General features: G+C 34.2%; 1 protein-coding gene across 1 annotated transcript in view; it reads right to left on the bottom strand.

The window, feature by feature from the left end:
• Window positions 1-728: 728 nt before the first annotated feature.
• The window catches only part of LOC103211805 (kelch-like protein 1), a 499593-nt gene continuing 485428 nt past the window's right edge, over window positions 729-14893 (bottom strand). The window contains exons 9-10 of the mRNA XM_007957787.2: window positions 10518-10689; window positions 729-788 (exon numbers count right to left, since the gene is read on the bottom strand). Coding sequence (XP_007955978.1) covers window positions 729-788; window positions 10518-10689 — 232 coding nt within the window. The remainder of the gene's footprint in view (window positions 789-10517; window positions 10690-14893) is intronic.

The raw sequence follows: 14893 nt of genomic DNA on the forward strand, positions 1-14893 counted from the left end.
TTGGCTCAGTGTGTTTATAAAGCAAAGCAATGTGGCAAGACTAACTAAAGCGATCTTTTGTATTTGCTTGTTACAGATGGCTAGCACAATTGCAGTAAATTCAACAATCATCTAGGATGAAATATGCAGCTCTGATTAGCAGGAAAATTTGTTTTCTGAATGCAAGAGACAAGCATGAATCTATTTCTTTAATTGTCCTTGTACCTTAGGAAAATGAGGAAGAAGCATCTTTGTTTTAATAAAACATCATTCTACTTCCTTGTATGACCACATCTGATTAGTAAATAGTAAGCTAATCAGATTCTCTCTGATGAGATAGTGTGTCTTCTACTTTTGGTAACCTCATAGATTTTGCCACAGATTATAAAGTGATTGCATGAGTTGTAGTCATGAAATTTTCCATGCCACAAATATCAGGCTCTCCTCTTAACTGATCAAGAAAAACAAGCCTTTGGTAACTCTAGTTATTATATGCTACATTACAGAACAAATTACCAATAACCATTCCTGAACTAACTACCACATGTCCAGACATTGTTCCTCTAACAGTTTGATGTTTTCTTGTTCCCTGTAGTTCTGTTTGATTTTCTACCGCCTTTGATATTGGTAGGCTAATCTACAGAAATCCTTGTTCTTGAACTATTTCATCTCACAAAGTTCTCATTCTTGCCATCTGATGTAAAAATAACCACTCCAGCAAATAAAATCAAGTCCCAAATAAGAGTAAGTCAAGGTTGCTTGATGACTACCACACAGGCACCTGCTCTTCCAATATTCAAAGAAGCCATCTGCAGAAAAAGATGAAACACAAGGCAAATTTTATAGTCATGGAAAGAATATACAAATCATGATATATTTAGGTCACTTATATATACCAAAATAAAAATAAATGTGCTAATAATTTCAAATTTCAGCCACAAATAGTGAAAAAAAGAAATACTAAGAGTATTTTACAAAAAAGCAAATTACTTGTATATTGAAAATTTAAAAATCAGCATTTATTAACTTTATTTTAAAAGTAGTCCAAATGCTTAGTTATTTTTAGTGAAAGGAAGCTTCTATAGGAAAGTATCCAGGATATGTTTGTTCTGAAGCTTGTGATATTTCATATTGATAGCTTAGAGTTTATTTTAGATGAAAAAGCTATTACACTTATTGCAATTTTCGTGAAGTTATTTCCCCAGATATTGTATTGAATTAAATGTGTTATTCATTCATTCTAGACAGAGGCATACAATGAAGTAACTTCAATATTTTGTCATAAATAGGTATAATTACAATTGATATAGGATTTGTTAAAAAAAAAACTACCTTATGACAGTCACTGAAATAAGAACTGAGTTTCTTTTTTAATAATAGTATGAAATTGTCTAGGAATATATTGAAAGCAATAATTTTTACAGAGTTTGTAATGCAAATTTATTCCTTGAAGGTAAGCCAGTATTTTAATAATTTGAGGTATTTTATATCAATGATTCTTTATTACAGTTTTCTAAGCATAATTTATGCACATAAAAATATGAAAGAAGACTAGATATTACAGGATATTATTTCAAACTGAAAAGAAAGTGAATTAAATATAACAAATAAAAAAGCTAAGAGCAAAATAACCTCGGATCACATAGAATATTTTATTGATTGATGAAGGACATGTTCTCACTCTCTAAGTAGAAATTTTGGCTCCATCATACCCAACTCTTTAAATGTATTTGTTATCTTTCAGTCAATTTTAAGTTAAAAAAAAAAAACTTTCTATATGTCATTTTTTTAATTCCTTTTACTAAATATATTATTTTTAAAAGCTAATTTAAAAGTATAAATGTCCTCTTACCTTAAAATAAGAAGTGGAAAGAGAAATGGGAATATATTGAGAGCCTAGCTTTGTGTATTAAAAACATTTTTATAGGTCATCTTCATAATCATATTATATATTGTTATCTCTTATTAAGAGGTGAGGGCATGTTGTTTTAGAGATAATAAGTAAATCCCAAAGCATCACTATATACAAACCCAAAATTAATGACTTCAAAATACATGCCTCTCTTTTATTATCTAATAATTTCCTAAATCTGTTTGACATCAGAGTCATCTAAGATTTTTCTAAGTGTATGCACCCAAGTGCCACCATTAAATAGTAATAGTATGAGGATTGATTACTAATTCACTGTTTGTTTGTGTTTGTTGTGTGCCATCGAGTCGGCCCCGACTCATAGCGACCCCTCCTTGGGTTTCCGAGGCAGTATCACTACGGAAGTAGATTGCCCCATCTTCCTTCCGAGGAGTGGCTGGTGGGTTTGAACCACCAGCCTTCTGGTTAGCAGTCAAGTGCCTTAGCCACTAGTATTTATTTATTTCATATAACAGTTCTCTTCCCACTTCGTTCCTCTGGTTATCTTTCCCCTGCATTCCTGCTCTCTGAGAGCTCTCCCTGTGCAAATACTGCCCTTCTGGTCTTGCATGGTTGATTGTTCTAAGGAATGTACCTACCAGGTGTAAATGTTCACCTTATATGTCTGTCTATTGTTTGGCTGAAAGAAACAGGAGTGAGTTCAATTCCAGGCCAGAAGGGTCATTAGGGGCCATAGCCTCAGGAGCTTCACAAATCTATGAGACCAAGCCTTGTCTTTTTAAAATTTTGACTTTTTTCCACATTTTCTCACACTTCATATAGGATCTCCTATTCTAGTCCCTGTCTGAGTGGTTGACCGTGATAGCTGAGCACCATTTAATTCTTCTGGTCTCAGGCTCATGTAGGCTGAAGTTTGCATGGTCTTTTAGTCCCTTGGTTCAATTGTCCCCATGTGTTTTTGGTTTCTTCATTCTTCTTTGCTCTGGACGAGGAGAGACGTATTGTTGCATTTTATATAGCTGCTTGAAGCTTTCAAAGATCTCAGTCTGTTGTTATCCAGGTAGGATGTAGAACAATGTTTTTGTGTGGTATGTTATGTCATTGGGTATAACTTCCCCTGCCACCATGGTCCCAAGCCCACGGACCCAGTGACTCACTGCCTCAGAGTCTTTGAATGTGGTTAAGAAGTTATCATGACTTTGCCCCAGTAGCTGTATTATATATATAGACATTTTTATAGCATATACAAATACATACGTAGAAATCTTGTCTGCCAAACTTATATATAGTCATGAATATATCCTCTTTTTCCTAGACATACCTGATCGTTTAACCTGTCTACCTATGTATCCACCTGTAAGTCAATGTTTGTTACTACTGATAATGTAGTACTGTGTATGTAAGTGTTTATATTTGTTGTCTGTACCTCTTGTGCAGCTTTTTGTGTCTTCTTTTTCCTTATTTTTATTGTGTTAGTCACTTACTTTTAATACACTGTCTTTCCCTTCACCAAAATCAATACTTTTCCCTTACTTATCTAGCAATTTTCTCACCCCTCCCCTCCCATCTCTGATAACAACAAAGTTTCCTTCCATATGTAAACCTTTCCTTGGCTTTTTACAATAGTGGACTAATACAATATTTTTCCTATGATTGACTTATTTCACTTAGCATAATGTCCTCCAAGTTCATCCATGTTATGAGGTGTTTTACAGATTCTACACTATTCTTTAGTGTTGTATAGTAGTTCATTGTGTGTATGTACATAGCTTATTCATTCTCTCTTTCCTACCATGAACAGTATTGCGATGTATATGGGTGTGCAAATATGTACTGGTGTTCTAGCTTTCACTTTTTAAGGATATATATAAACTTAGTAATGGGATTTGTTCTTCTTCTTCAGTAGTATTTTGCTTATCCAGTGGCTATTTCCTTTCCATATAAAATTAGTTATTGGTTTCCTCATGTCATTAAAGAATGTAGATGGAATCTGGATTGGGATTACACTGAAGGTACAGATTGCTTTAGGTAGTAGTGACATTTTCAGAAAGTTCACTCTTCTTATCCAGGACCACAGTATGTTCTTCCATTTATTTAGATCTCTTATAGCTTCTTGAAGTAATGTCTTGTTGTTTTCTTTATATATGTCTTTTGTGTCCCCGGCAAGATTTATTCCCAAATATTTGATGTTTTTGGTAGCTATTGCGAATGGTTTTGATTTCTTTTTCAGAGATCTCTTTCCTGGTGTAGAGGAATTCAACTGATTTTTGTAGTTATTAGTGTTTTTAAGAAGTTCCCCAGATGTTTTCTGATGTAATCATAGAGAGAGTGTTTTTGTTATTGTTGTAATCGGGTGCTCTTTAGTCCATTCTTACTCATAACGACCATACGTACAACAAAACAAAACACTGCCTCGTCCTGCACCAACCTCACAGTTGTTGCATTATTTGAGCCAATTGTTATAGCCACGGTTTCAATCCAAATTGTTGAAGGTCTTCCTCTTCTTCACAAACTTCTACTTTTCCCAGTCTTGCCATCCTGCCTTCCCCCCCCCCCAATCCTCCTTTTAAGCTCAATTCTGGCTACACATCTTCTAAAATGGATTTACTCATTCTTCTGGAAGTCAAACATCATAATTGAATGGCATCAGTTCTTCTTCAATTATCCTTATTCATTGTACAGCTTTCACATGTACATGAGGCAATTGAAAATATCAGGTATTTTACAACAAGGTCAGGTGTATCTTAGTCCTCAAAATGACATGTTTGCTTTTAGCACTTTAAAGACACCTTTTGCAGCAGATTTGTTCAATTCAATATGTCATTTGATTTCTTGACTGTTGCTTTCATTGGTATTGATTGTGGATCCAAGTAAAATGAAATCCTTGACAACTTCTGTATTCTCTATGTTTATCATGAGGTTGCTTATTGATCCAGTTCTGAAGATTTTTGCTTTCTTTATGTTGATGTCTAACCCATACTGGAAGCTAAAGTCTTTTATCTTTATCAGTAAATCCTTTAAGTCCTCTTCACTTTCAGCAAGTAATGTTGCATGATCTTCTTATCACAGATTGTTCATAAATTTTCCTCTAATCCTGATGCCATGATTTTCTTCGTGTACTAGAGTTTCTTGGATTCTTTGGTCAGCCTACAGATTGAATAAGCATGGTGAAAGATACAGCCCTAATGTACACTTTGCTGGATTTTAGAGCACTGAGTATTCCATCACTCTGTTCAAACTACTGCCTCTTGGTCTATGTACTGGTTCCACGTAAACACAATTCTTCTAGAATCCCCATTCTTTGTTATGAACCACAGAGTCTAATGCTTTGTCATAATCAATAAAACAAAAGTTAACAAATAGAATAGTTCTATTTTTTTATTATCTATACCTACACTCTGGTAGCGTAGTGTCTAAGGCACTTGATTGCTAACCAGAAGGCTGGTGGTTCAAATCCTCCGGCCACTCCTCGGAAGGAAGGTTGGGCAATCCTTCTTCCGTAGTGATACTGCCTTGGAAACCCAAGGAGGGGTCGCTATGAGTCGGGGCTGACTTGATGGCAAATAACAATAACAACAACAAATACCTACATCTAGGAGCTCTTGTGGCTTAGTGCCTAAGACATTTGACTGCTAACCAGAAGGCTGGTGATTGAAACCCACCAGCCACTCCTTGGAAGGAAAGTTGGGCAATCTACATCCATAGTGATACAGCTTCAGAAACCCAAGGAGGGGTCACTATGAGTCAGATCCAACTCTACGGGAGTGTGTTGTGTTTTGTGTTTATACTTACATCTAAGGATCTGTAATGGCATAATGATTAATTCCTTGATTACTAACCTAAAGGCCAATGTTTTGAGCCCACAAGACAATCTGTGAGAGAAAGATGTGGCAATCTTCAGTAAAGATTCTAGTCTTGGAAACACTATGGGACAGTTCAACTCTGTCCTAGAGTGTCACTATCAGGAGAAGTTGGCTTTACCTAAATGGGCTTGATTAGATTAATAGCTACTATATCTCTATGTGCTCATGTAGAAACCAAAGTCAAACAATTGTCCCATTTGTTAGAGTAGAACTGCTACATAAGTTATTTATTGGCTGTAATCTTTCCAGAAGCAGATCACCAGGACTTTCTTCCATTCTGCTAATAGGTGAGTTCAAACGCCAACCTTTAGGATACTAGTTAAGTGCAAATTGTCGGCACTACCTAGGGACCAATTTTCTCATGTTTATGTGTGTAAAAATTAATCTTACTTCATTTTCCCAAAAACACACTATTGCTTCTGTGTTTCCTATGCCAGTGAATGACACAGCCCTCTACTTAGTTGCTCAAGAAAGCAATGTTGAGTGCAACTATGGCTTTTCATTTTACCTCACCTAAACCAACATGTAAAATCATCCTTTCCTCTAAATATCTCTCCAGTCAAATTAATTCTGTAATTTTTAGTGTTTCTAATTCAGGCTACAGTGTTAGCTTGAGTAGATTAAAGTATCCTTCCATTGGTTTCTCTGACCCCAAACTTCCAATCATCTGTTTTCCACATCATAATGAGTATGATCTTAAGAAAAATTGTTCTTATTATTTATGTCCTCAGCTTAAAACTTTTCACTAATTCCCCTTTGTTCTTATTATAAAAACAAGACACCTTAACAGGAACTCATGGTTACCTCATGTGTTCAGAGTAGAACTGTGCTCCCCAGGGTTTTCAATACTTGAGTTTTGGAAGTAAATTAACAGGCCTTTCTGCAGAGGCACTTCTGACAAGACTTGAGCCTCTAACCTTCCAGCTAGCAGCTGAGGTCATTAACAGTTTACACCACACTGGGAGTCCTTACAAAAGAAAGAGCCTACTTATCTCTCCAAAAACTTTGCTCAAAACTCATGTCTTACCCAATGAAACATGTTATTTCCTTTCCCTCCTACAGTTCTTTACAATTCTGTTCCTTAAGTCAGACACTATACATTCTGACTCATTGTCATAGCAGTTCTCATATTTTCATCTGATTATTATTTATCTATCTCTCTAGCTCTATGCTGCATATCATTTCCTGCAGGAATTGTTCTCTACACAACATACTTCATTGCCATCATAATATGACATATTTTTCTTACTACATATTCTATCATTGTGTTTTAAGTATTTGGTGCATTCTATATGAATGTATTTAAAACAATTAAGTGAGGTTTACTCTCTTCCTCATAGACCAATTTAATTATTTCACATCTACCCTTGGTTTCCCTACAATGAGTTACACTTTTCAGCCTGAGTTGTATGGTAACCTGAAAGGATTAGCCATAAAATAAATTAGATGAAAGCAACTAAGAATGTAGAAATACTACCCGGCTTCTGGAACTCAGTATCAACTTCCTATATATGTATTGTACACAAATAAAAATGAAGCTCAGATACTACTGAAGTAAAAGTTGTTGCAACAATAATTCTCCATTCATTTATTTGAGAAACGATCATGCATCCCTGACTCCATGCCAATGACCACGTTAATGTTTGGAGACAGGAAATGAGACAGAGATCTTTATTTCCTTACAACCTGCAGCAGGGTGCAGTATGACAGTACCGGACAGTGTATCATGAAAATACATAAATGAGTCATTTTACCTAGGCTAATTAAAGCACTCAGCTATTAAGCAAAAGGTTGGTGGTTTGAACCCACCAGCTACTCCATGAGAGAAAAGACTTGGAGATATGCTCTCATAAAGATTATAGCTTTAGAAGCCTTATGGAGCAGTTCTACTCTCTGATACATAGTGTTGCTAAGAGTCAAAATCATCGTTATAGCACACAACAAAATAACAAATGGAGAAATGGGATAAATTTCTTCTTTCTGTGCTTTGAAGCACATGTTATTTTATTTCTAAATCAAATGCAAGTGATAAGCCTAATGCTAAATAATAAAATCAAATTCTTATTTAAAAATAATGCATATTTCCTTTATAGAACAAACAAAGCAGGTAAAAACCTGCCATATCTTCCATAATCTGTGTCCATTATTTCCAATCCTAGAGAACCTCAGAAAACTGGGGAATTTTCCAAAAATAGTCATTCTTGCATGTTTTAATATATTTTTTTTCTCAATAATCATTCCTTTGGGATGCCAGTAATCAATGGAATAACTAGCTGAATTTGTTCACTTATAGGATCCATTGGGAAAACAAGGCAGCAATGATCCAGCAAACATGGGCATTCTGTCTAGTAGGCTGGAATCCTAAGACTTTTCAAAGGGATTTTGTGTAGGTCTATTAATGGTCCCTCAAGAGTCTTAAAAAATACAAATAGTGAAAAGATCTGGGAGGAAAATCATAAAGTAATTTAAGAGTTTTAAAACTAATGTTTATACTACGAAAATGAAGTTGTTGTAAAACATTTTAAATATCACTTTGTTGTTTGTAAGGTATTATATGATGCAAAAGAGGGTAATAAAATACAGACAAGGGAAATATTTTTAGGAGGTTTTTATGTGTTATTAGTATATAAATCACTTTGATATCAATTTTAGAAGAATGATAAACATAATGGCTAGTTATCATAAATAAATAATAAAGATATTACATCATATCATTTATACGCCCATAAACTTTCTTTATTTAATGTTCATTTTTATAAATGGCATATTTAAGATATTTATCATTGAGATGGCACATTTCCTTAGCAAATCAACAACCAATCCATGGAATGTATCTTACGGAATTATTAGGGAATCAGAAAGGTAAGATGTTAAAATAAGTCCTCAAAGATTTTTGTGGGAGTTCTGGTGAAGTAGTGCCTAAGGCATTTGACTGCTAACTAGAAGGAAGATCAGGCAATCTACTTCCATAGACATACTGCCTCAGAAACCCCAGGAGGGGTCACTATGACTCAAATTGACTTGACAGAAATGAAGGGTTTTTTGTTGTTGTTGTTGTAGTTAAGATTTTAGTACAATAATGTAAAAAGCAATCATAATTAGCTTGTTATATTTTCTGTCCTTTAGATAAGGAATGCTTCTTCTCTCACAAGTATATTAAAACAGAAAAGCACAGGATTTATTTCTTCAAATACTCTTTTCTTTTCTCCCATTTCTCCTTTTTCCTTCCTGCTTAGTCAAATTTACCTAGATTGAATTTAAAACATATTATTTCTTTAGGGGAGAGTAATGTGATGCAATGCTTAAGGAATGAGACTACTAATCACAAGGTCTGCAGTTGGAACCCACCAGCTGCTGCGTGGGATGAAAAATGAGGCTGTTTGTTTCTTTAAAGACTTAACAGCCTCAGTAAACTTAGGGAGCAGTTCTACTCTGTCCTGTAGGGTTGCTTTGGATTGTTATGAGTTGAAATCGACACAGTGGCAATGTGTTTTTGGTTTGATGATTCATAATGCAGGGAATTTTTCCTGGACAGTAAGAATTACACTTCAAAGTCAGCCCATCTAAACACTGTTGTTGAACACACACCATCAGAACTTGCACAATCAAGGAAGTGACGTGGAAGAATTCCATCACTTCCAAACAAATTAAGTATTTGTAAAAGAAATTCACCTTAATCAGTGTTTAGGTTCTTTAGATAAGCTTTAACCAATGCCTGTGATCAAAAAGAGGACCCTCCACACACTGAGAAATATTCTGCTTAACTAAGAAAGGCTTTGAAATTTCACTGCATTCATTGATAGAAACTATATTTTGTTCTTTCAAAGGTTACCTTACTTCTACATTTTTGATAAGGGAGAGAAAGAAGAAAAATACTGAGAAAGTTGGAGATGAAAAGAGAAATGGAATATAAGAACAAATGTCTAACAATAGATCTATAACCTGTATTAAAAGCAAGGGCATAATAGTTCTACATCAAAAAGCATTTTTCAGTATAATTAGGTTGCCCTGCCCACACCATTCCTCAACCCCTCTGTCCGCACTCACACATACCAACTTACACGTCCTCCAGTTACTTGACCAGAAAGGGAGCAACTTTATCCCAGTGAAACCCTGTATGTCTAACTGCAGTGTTGATTTAGGGGTTACACCTCACTTAAGTTCTGCAATCATTCTACTCCATGTGTCTGGACACAGTGATTATCCAGGAATGAGCATTTGATACATGACAGACCATTTGGAGTCCTTTTTTTTTTTTTTTTTTTCTTTTGCTATTTGTTATTCAATTGAACTAGGAAAAAAATTATTTAACTTTCTGCTTATTGCTTTGTGGATTTCTACTTTAATCTTCCAAAAGTCCCACTTCCCTGCAGGACCTCATAGATTCAAGCAAAACTGAAAGCCAGAGAAGTGGATTTCTGCAGCCTTTCATTTCTTTCTTTCTTCCAGTTATCTGTAAATCTAAATTTGGTAAAGGTAGGATTTTGTGCACCAATAAACAACACTTTTATTTTTTTTGTTTCAACAAATTCAAATTCAATATTACTATTTATAATTAAATGGAAATCCATTGGTGTATGAATATTGTTTTTTAAATCTAAATTCTGTTAAACATATATAAGAGAAAGGTATACAAATAAAAATATGCTGTTTAATTATTATTTTTTTTTTTTTTTTGCTAAATGAACACCATATTGAGTAAATCAGTAATTTTTGGCTCAGAGAAATTTGACTAGGTAGATTATTTTTAATCTCCCCCTCCTCTCCATAAGAAAGTAAATTATTAATTCTGCTGGTAATCTTACCTGTGTCCACTCATTAGTTTGTGGATCATAAGATTCCATTGTGTTGAGATATGTTTGCCCATCATAGCCACCAACAGCATACAATCTGTCTCCAAGGAGACAGACACCGACAGCATCTCTGGGCATACTCAAAGGAGCTACCATAGTCCATGTATCAGTTTTGGGATCATATCTAAAATACAAAGACAATAAAACATAAAATATTCTAATAACATTGAACTTACCTTATATGTGTATCATGGCAAAGAAGACTGAGTTTCTTTTAAAGCTCAATTATTTGATCAGGTGTTCTAAACTAATATCCACAGTGTCTTTTAGGTATATTTAAAAAAAAAAACATAGACTCTTATTTAGAAAGAAGTTGAGTCATTTAACAAAAATATAAATGTAAATGTCATGATTATTTTCCAAGAAGAAAAGTCAGATATGTAAATAACTATTATTCAAAAATATAATGAAGTTCTTTCAAACATGTATTAGAAAATGTTATGGTTATGAAACAGAAAGAATGGCTAAAAATGTAAGAGAATCATGAAATGCTCTATTTAATGGAGATGAAGTCTCCATTAAATCATGGCTTAAATCCTAATCTAAAGTTTCTAGAAAGAGAAAAATGTGCAAAAGAACCAAAATTAATAATAATAATAATGACCAATTTCAAGGGGAGCACATGTGTGTAGTCTGCTATATAAGTAAATATGAGAGGAAGTTTGACTGTAAAGGTGGATTTTGATCAGCTCATGGGTTATTTTGACTTCTAAGCAGAGGTGCTTTGAGTTCACATAGCAGTAAAATACGGAGTCTTGGAATTTGAGGAGTTACAACAGAACTGTGTTGGTGACATTATTCAAGGCATTATTTTGGTGAGTCAAGAGACTGAAGTCAGAGAGCACATGTTACTATAATTTAAACCAAAACAATTAGCTTTTCAAAAAAGCTAATTACCATGTATTACAAATGGCTATTTCATATTTTCAAGGAAAAAAACCTAAAGAGTACTTTGGTGACAGCAATTTATTTCAGCTAAAAATTAGTGATTATACCACCTCAGTAGCTTTTAATCTGCAACTGCAAGTTCTGATATCAATAGGAAAAAAGTAATGAGAACTCAATGAAGTAAATATAAGATAGGAAAAAAAGTATTTTCTGACACACAGCAGATACATTCTTAGTTGGCTTTATTGTTCCAAATTCTTCGCTTCACCATTTACAAATTCCAGCACACAGTAACTAAAACAAACAACCAACCAAACCAAAACAATAATTTATTGAAAGTAAAGAAAGATGTTAATGAAGAAATGGTTTGGAAGATCAGAATGATCTGGAATTTGTAATTCATAGAGAATACTCACATTGTACAAGATATTATATACATTTTCATAGCACTGTTGGTGGATTGATACAAATGACATGTATGAAATAAGAGATTGGTTGAATGCCTGCAAAACCAGAACCACCTTAAAGCTTAGGCTGGTTAGTACCTAAGAATTTAGTTAATAAATGTGATACCTCACACACAGACACATACACAAAATCTATGCCATCAATCTTCTATAAACTATTTAAACTTTTCTAGGAATCTATTGAAATACACAAAAATAAAATATGCATATAAAAATATAAAAGAAAAGACCACAATGAAATCAGCATTTCAGTTCTGCATGTGGCACATTCTACAGGAAAACAAACTAAAGTTACAACCAGTCAATAAAAAACTATTAATAATATTTAAAATAATAAAGCAATATAACTTTTCTAAATTAAATGTGACTTAGAACCATAACAAAAACTAAAATGAGTAAACTTTAGAGTCTAATTCAAACAAACCAACTGACAAAAATTCTTAAAGATGTTTAAGACAATTTAACATAAACAGGTAGTGAAATTATAACAAATAGGATGGCTTTAATTATATGAGATAATTACATAGTTGTTTTGTACAAAGAAAAAAAAATCCAAATCATTTTTTTTTTCTTTTTTGTTTCTGGGATAAATTCAGAAATATTTAGGCTGAAATTACTTGTTTGTGAAATTCTTTAAAATAATCCGGTTGTTTACATGAGTAAATTACACAGGGTAGTATTTTGTATTGTTTAATTTTTTGTTTGTTAGAAAAATTTTATAATAAATGTAAATTTAAAAGGAAGAATGTATGTATACATTGCAGTTTCAATGAAAAATTACATTTCTTTACATTTTATTCATCCCTAAAAAGAATCCAGTTGGGCTTTTGTCACAATCTTTTTACTTAAAAAGCATTTTCTGGTTTTATTTTAGTCCTTAGTTATTATTCAGCTTTATAGAACTATTTTTCAACCATTGTCTACTGACTTTATTACAGTGCAAAACAAATAAACAAGGGCATTATTGAGAAAGCAATTGACAGTAGTGAATCAGGCATAATAAGTGATCTGATGTCTTGATTCTTCTTGTGGAATTCTAATGTTGACACACTTCTCAAATATTCATATTGCAGAGGAAATTGTCATTAAGTACTGTCAAGTCAGCTCCAACTCATAGCGACCCTACCTACAACTGAAGGAAGCACTGCCGGTGGTATGTCATCCTCACAATCCTTGTTATACTTAAGCCCATCGTTCAGGCACTGCATCAATCGATCTTGTTGAGGGTCTTCCCCTTTATTGCTGACCCTCCACTTTATCAAGAATGATATTCTTCTCCAGGGAATGGTCCCACTGACAACATGACTAAAATGAATGAGATGAAGTCTGTCCTCTCTCGCTTCCAAAGAGCTTTCTGGCTGCACTTCTTCCAGGACAGATTTGTTCGTTCTTCTGGCAGTCCATGGTATTTTCAGTAGTCCTCATCAACACCACAATACAAAAGAATCAATTCTTCTTCAATCTTCCTTATTCATTGTCAAGCATTCATATGTTTTTGTGGCAGTTGGAAATATCAACTTGGGTTGGTGCACCTTAGTCTTCAAAGTAATATCTCTGTTCTTCAACACTTTAAAAAAATATTTTACAGCAAATTTGCCCAGTGCAATAGGGTGTCTGATTTCTTGATTGGTGCTTCCATGGGTGTTGGTTGTGCATTCAAGTGAAATAAATCTTTGATAACTTCAGTCTTTTCTCTATTTATGGTGATGCTGCTGATTGGTCCAGTAGTGAGTATTTTCATTTTCTTTATGTTGAATTGTAATCCATACTGCAGACTGTCATCTTTGATGTTCATTGGTAAGTGCTTCAAGTCATCTTGAAGTCTTCAAATGAGCAAAGTTGTGTAATCTGCGTATCACAGGTTCTTAATGATTCTTCCTTCAATCCTAATGCTGTGTTCTTCATCTTATAGTCCAGCTTCTTGAGTTATTTGCTTAGAATATAGACTGAATAAGTATAGTGAAAGGATACCCTCACTCATCTTTCTTGATGTTAAACCATGGAGTATCCCCTCTCACAGGAAATTAAGAACACACTAATATGTCCTGTTTGTAGCTACACATTCAAGACTATAATTGTACAAAAAAAAAAAAGCTCACTGTCATCAAGTGGATCATGACTCATAGCAACCCCCTTTGGGTTTCCAAGGCTGCAAATCTTTGTGGAAGTACATTGACCAGTCTTTCTTCCATGGAGTGGTTGATGAGTTTGAACCACCAGCCTTCTGGTTATCAGTCAAATACCTTAGGCACTATACCACATCATCTATCTATCTATATCTATATCTATATCTATATCTATATCTATATCTATATATATATATGAACACTGGTGGCTGAGTGCCTAAGGCATTTGACTGCTAACCAGAAGGGTGGTGTTTCAAATCCACCAGCCACTCCTTGGAAGGAAGATTGGGCAATCTACTTTTGCTGTACTGATACCACCTCAGAAATCCAAGGAGGGGTCACTATGAGTCAGATCAGACTCAATAGCAGTGAGTTTGTTTTTGGTATTACATAAATACATATTCCTTTATCTGTTGAGGGAAATTAAAAAGTTTTGACACACACTACTGATGGATAACTCCAAATCTTACATTCTGATGTATCTATCTTTTGTGGTAGATAATGTATTTTTTAATATACAATAAAGACCTTTTAATATATGGAAGCTCTGGTAGCATGGTGCCTAAGGCATTTGACTTCTAACCAGAAGGTTGGGGGTTCAAACCCACCAGACACTTCTCAGAAGGAAGGATGGGCAAACTACTTCTGTAGAGACAATGTCTTGGAAACACAGGAGGGGTTGCTATGAGTTGAATCCTACTTGATGGCAGTGAGTTTGGTTTGGTTTGGAATGTGACGATGTTTAAATTTATGTATTACCAGAAAAAAAAAAAAAAAAACTGCAGATGATATTCTTCTATTCTATCTCAGGCTTTTAGGGCAGAATCACATAATTTTAAAATTGCCT

The sequence above is a fragment of the Orycteropus afer genome, unplaced genomic scaffold (genome assembly GCF_000298275.1).
Source record: "Orycteropus afer afer isolate SDZICR_OR568_19922 unplaced genomic scaffold, OryAfe1.0 scaffold00798, whole genome shotgun sequence".
Classification (NCBI taxonomy): Eukaryota; Metazoa; Chordata; class Mammalia; order Tubulidentata; family Orycteropodidae; genus Orycteropus; species Orycteropus afer.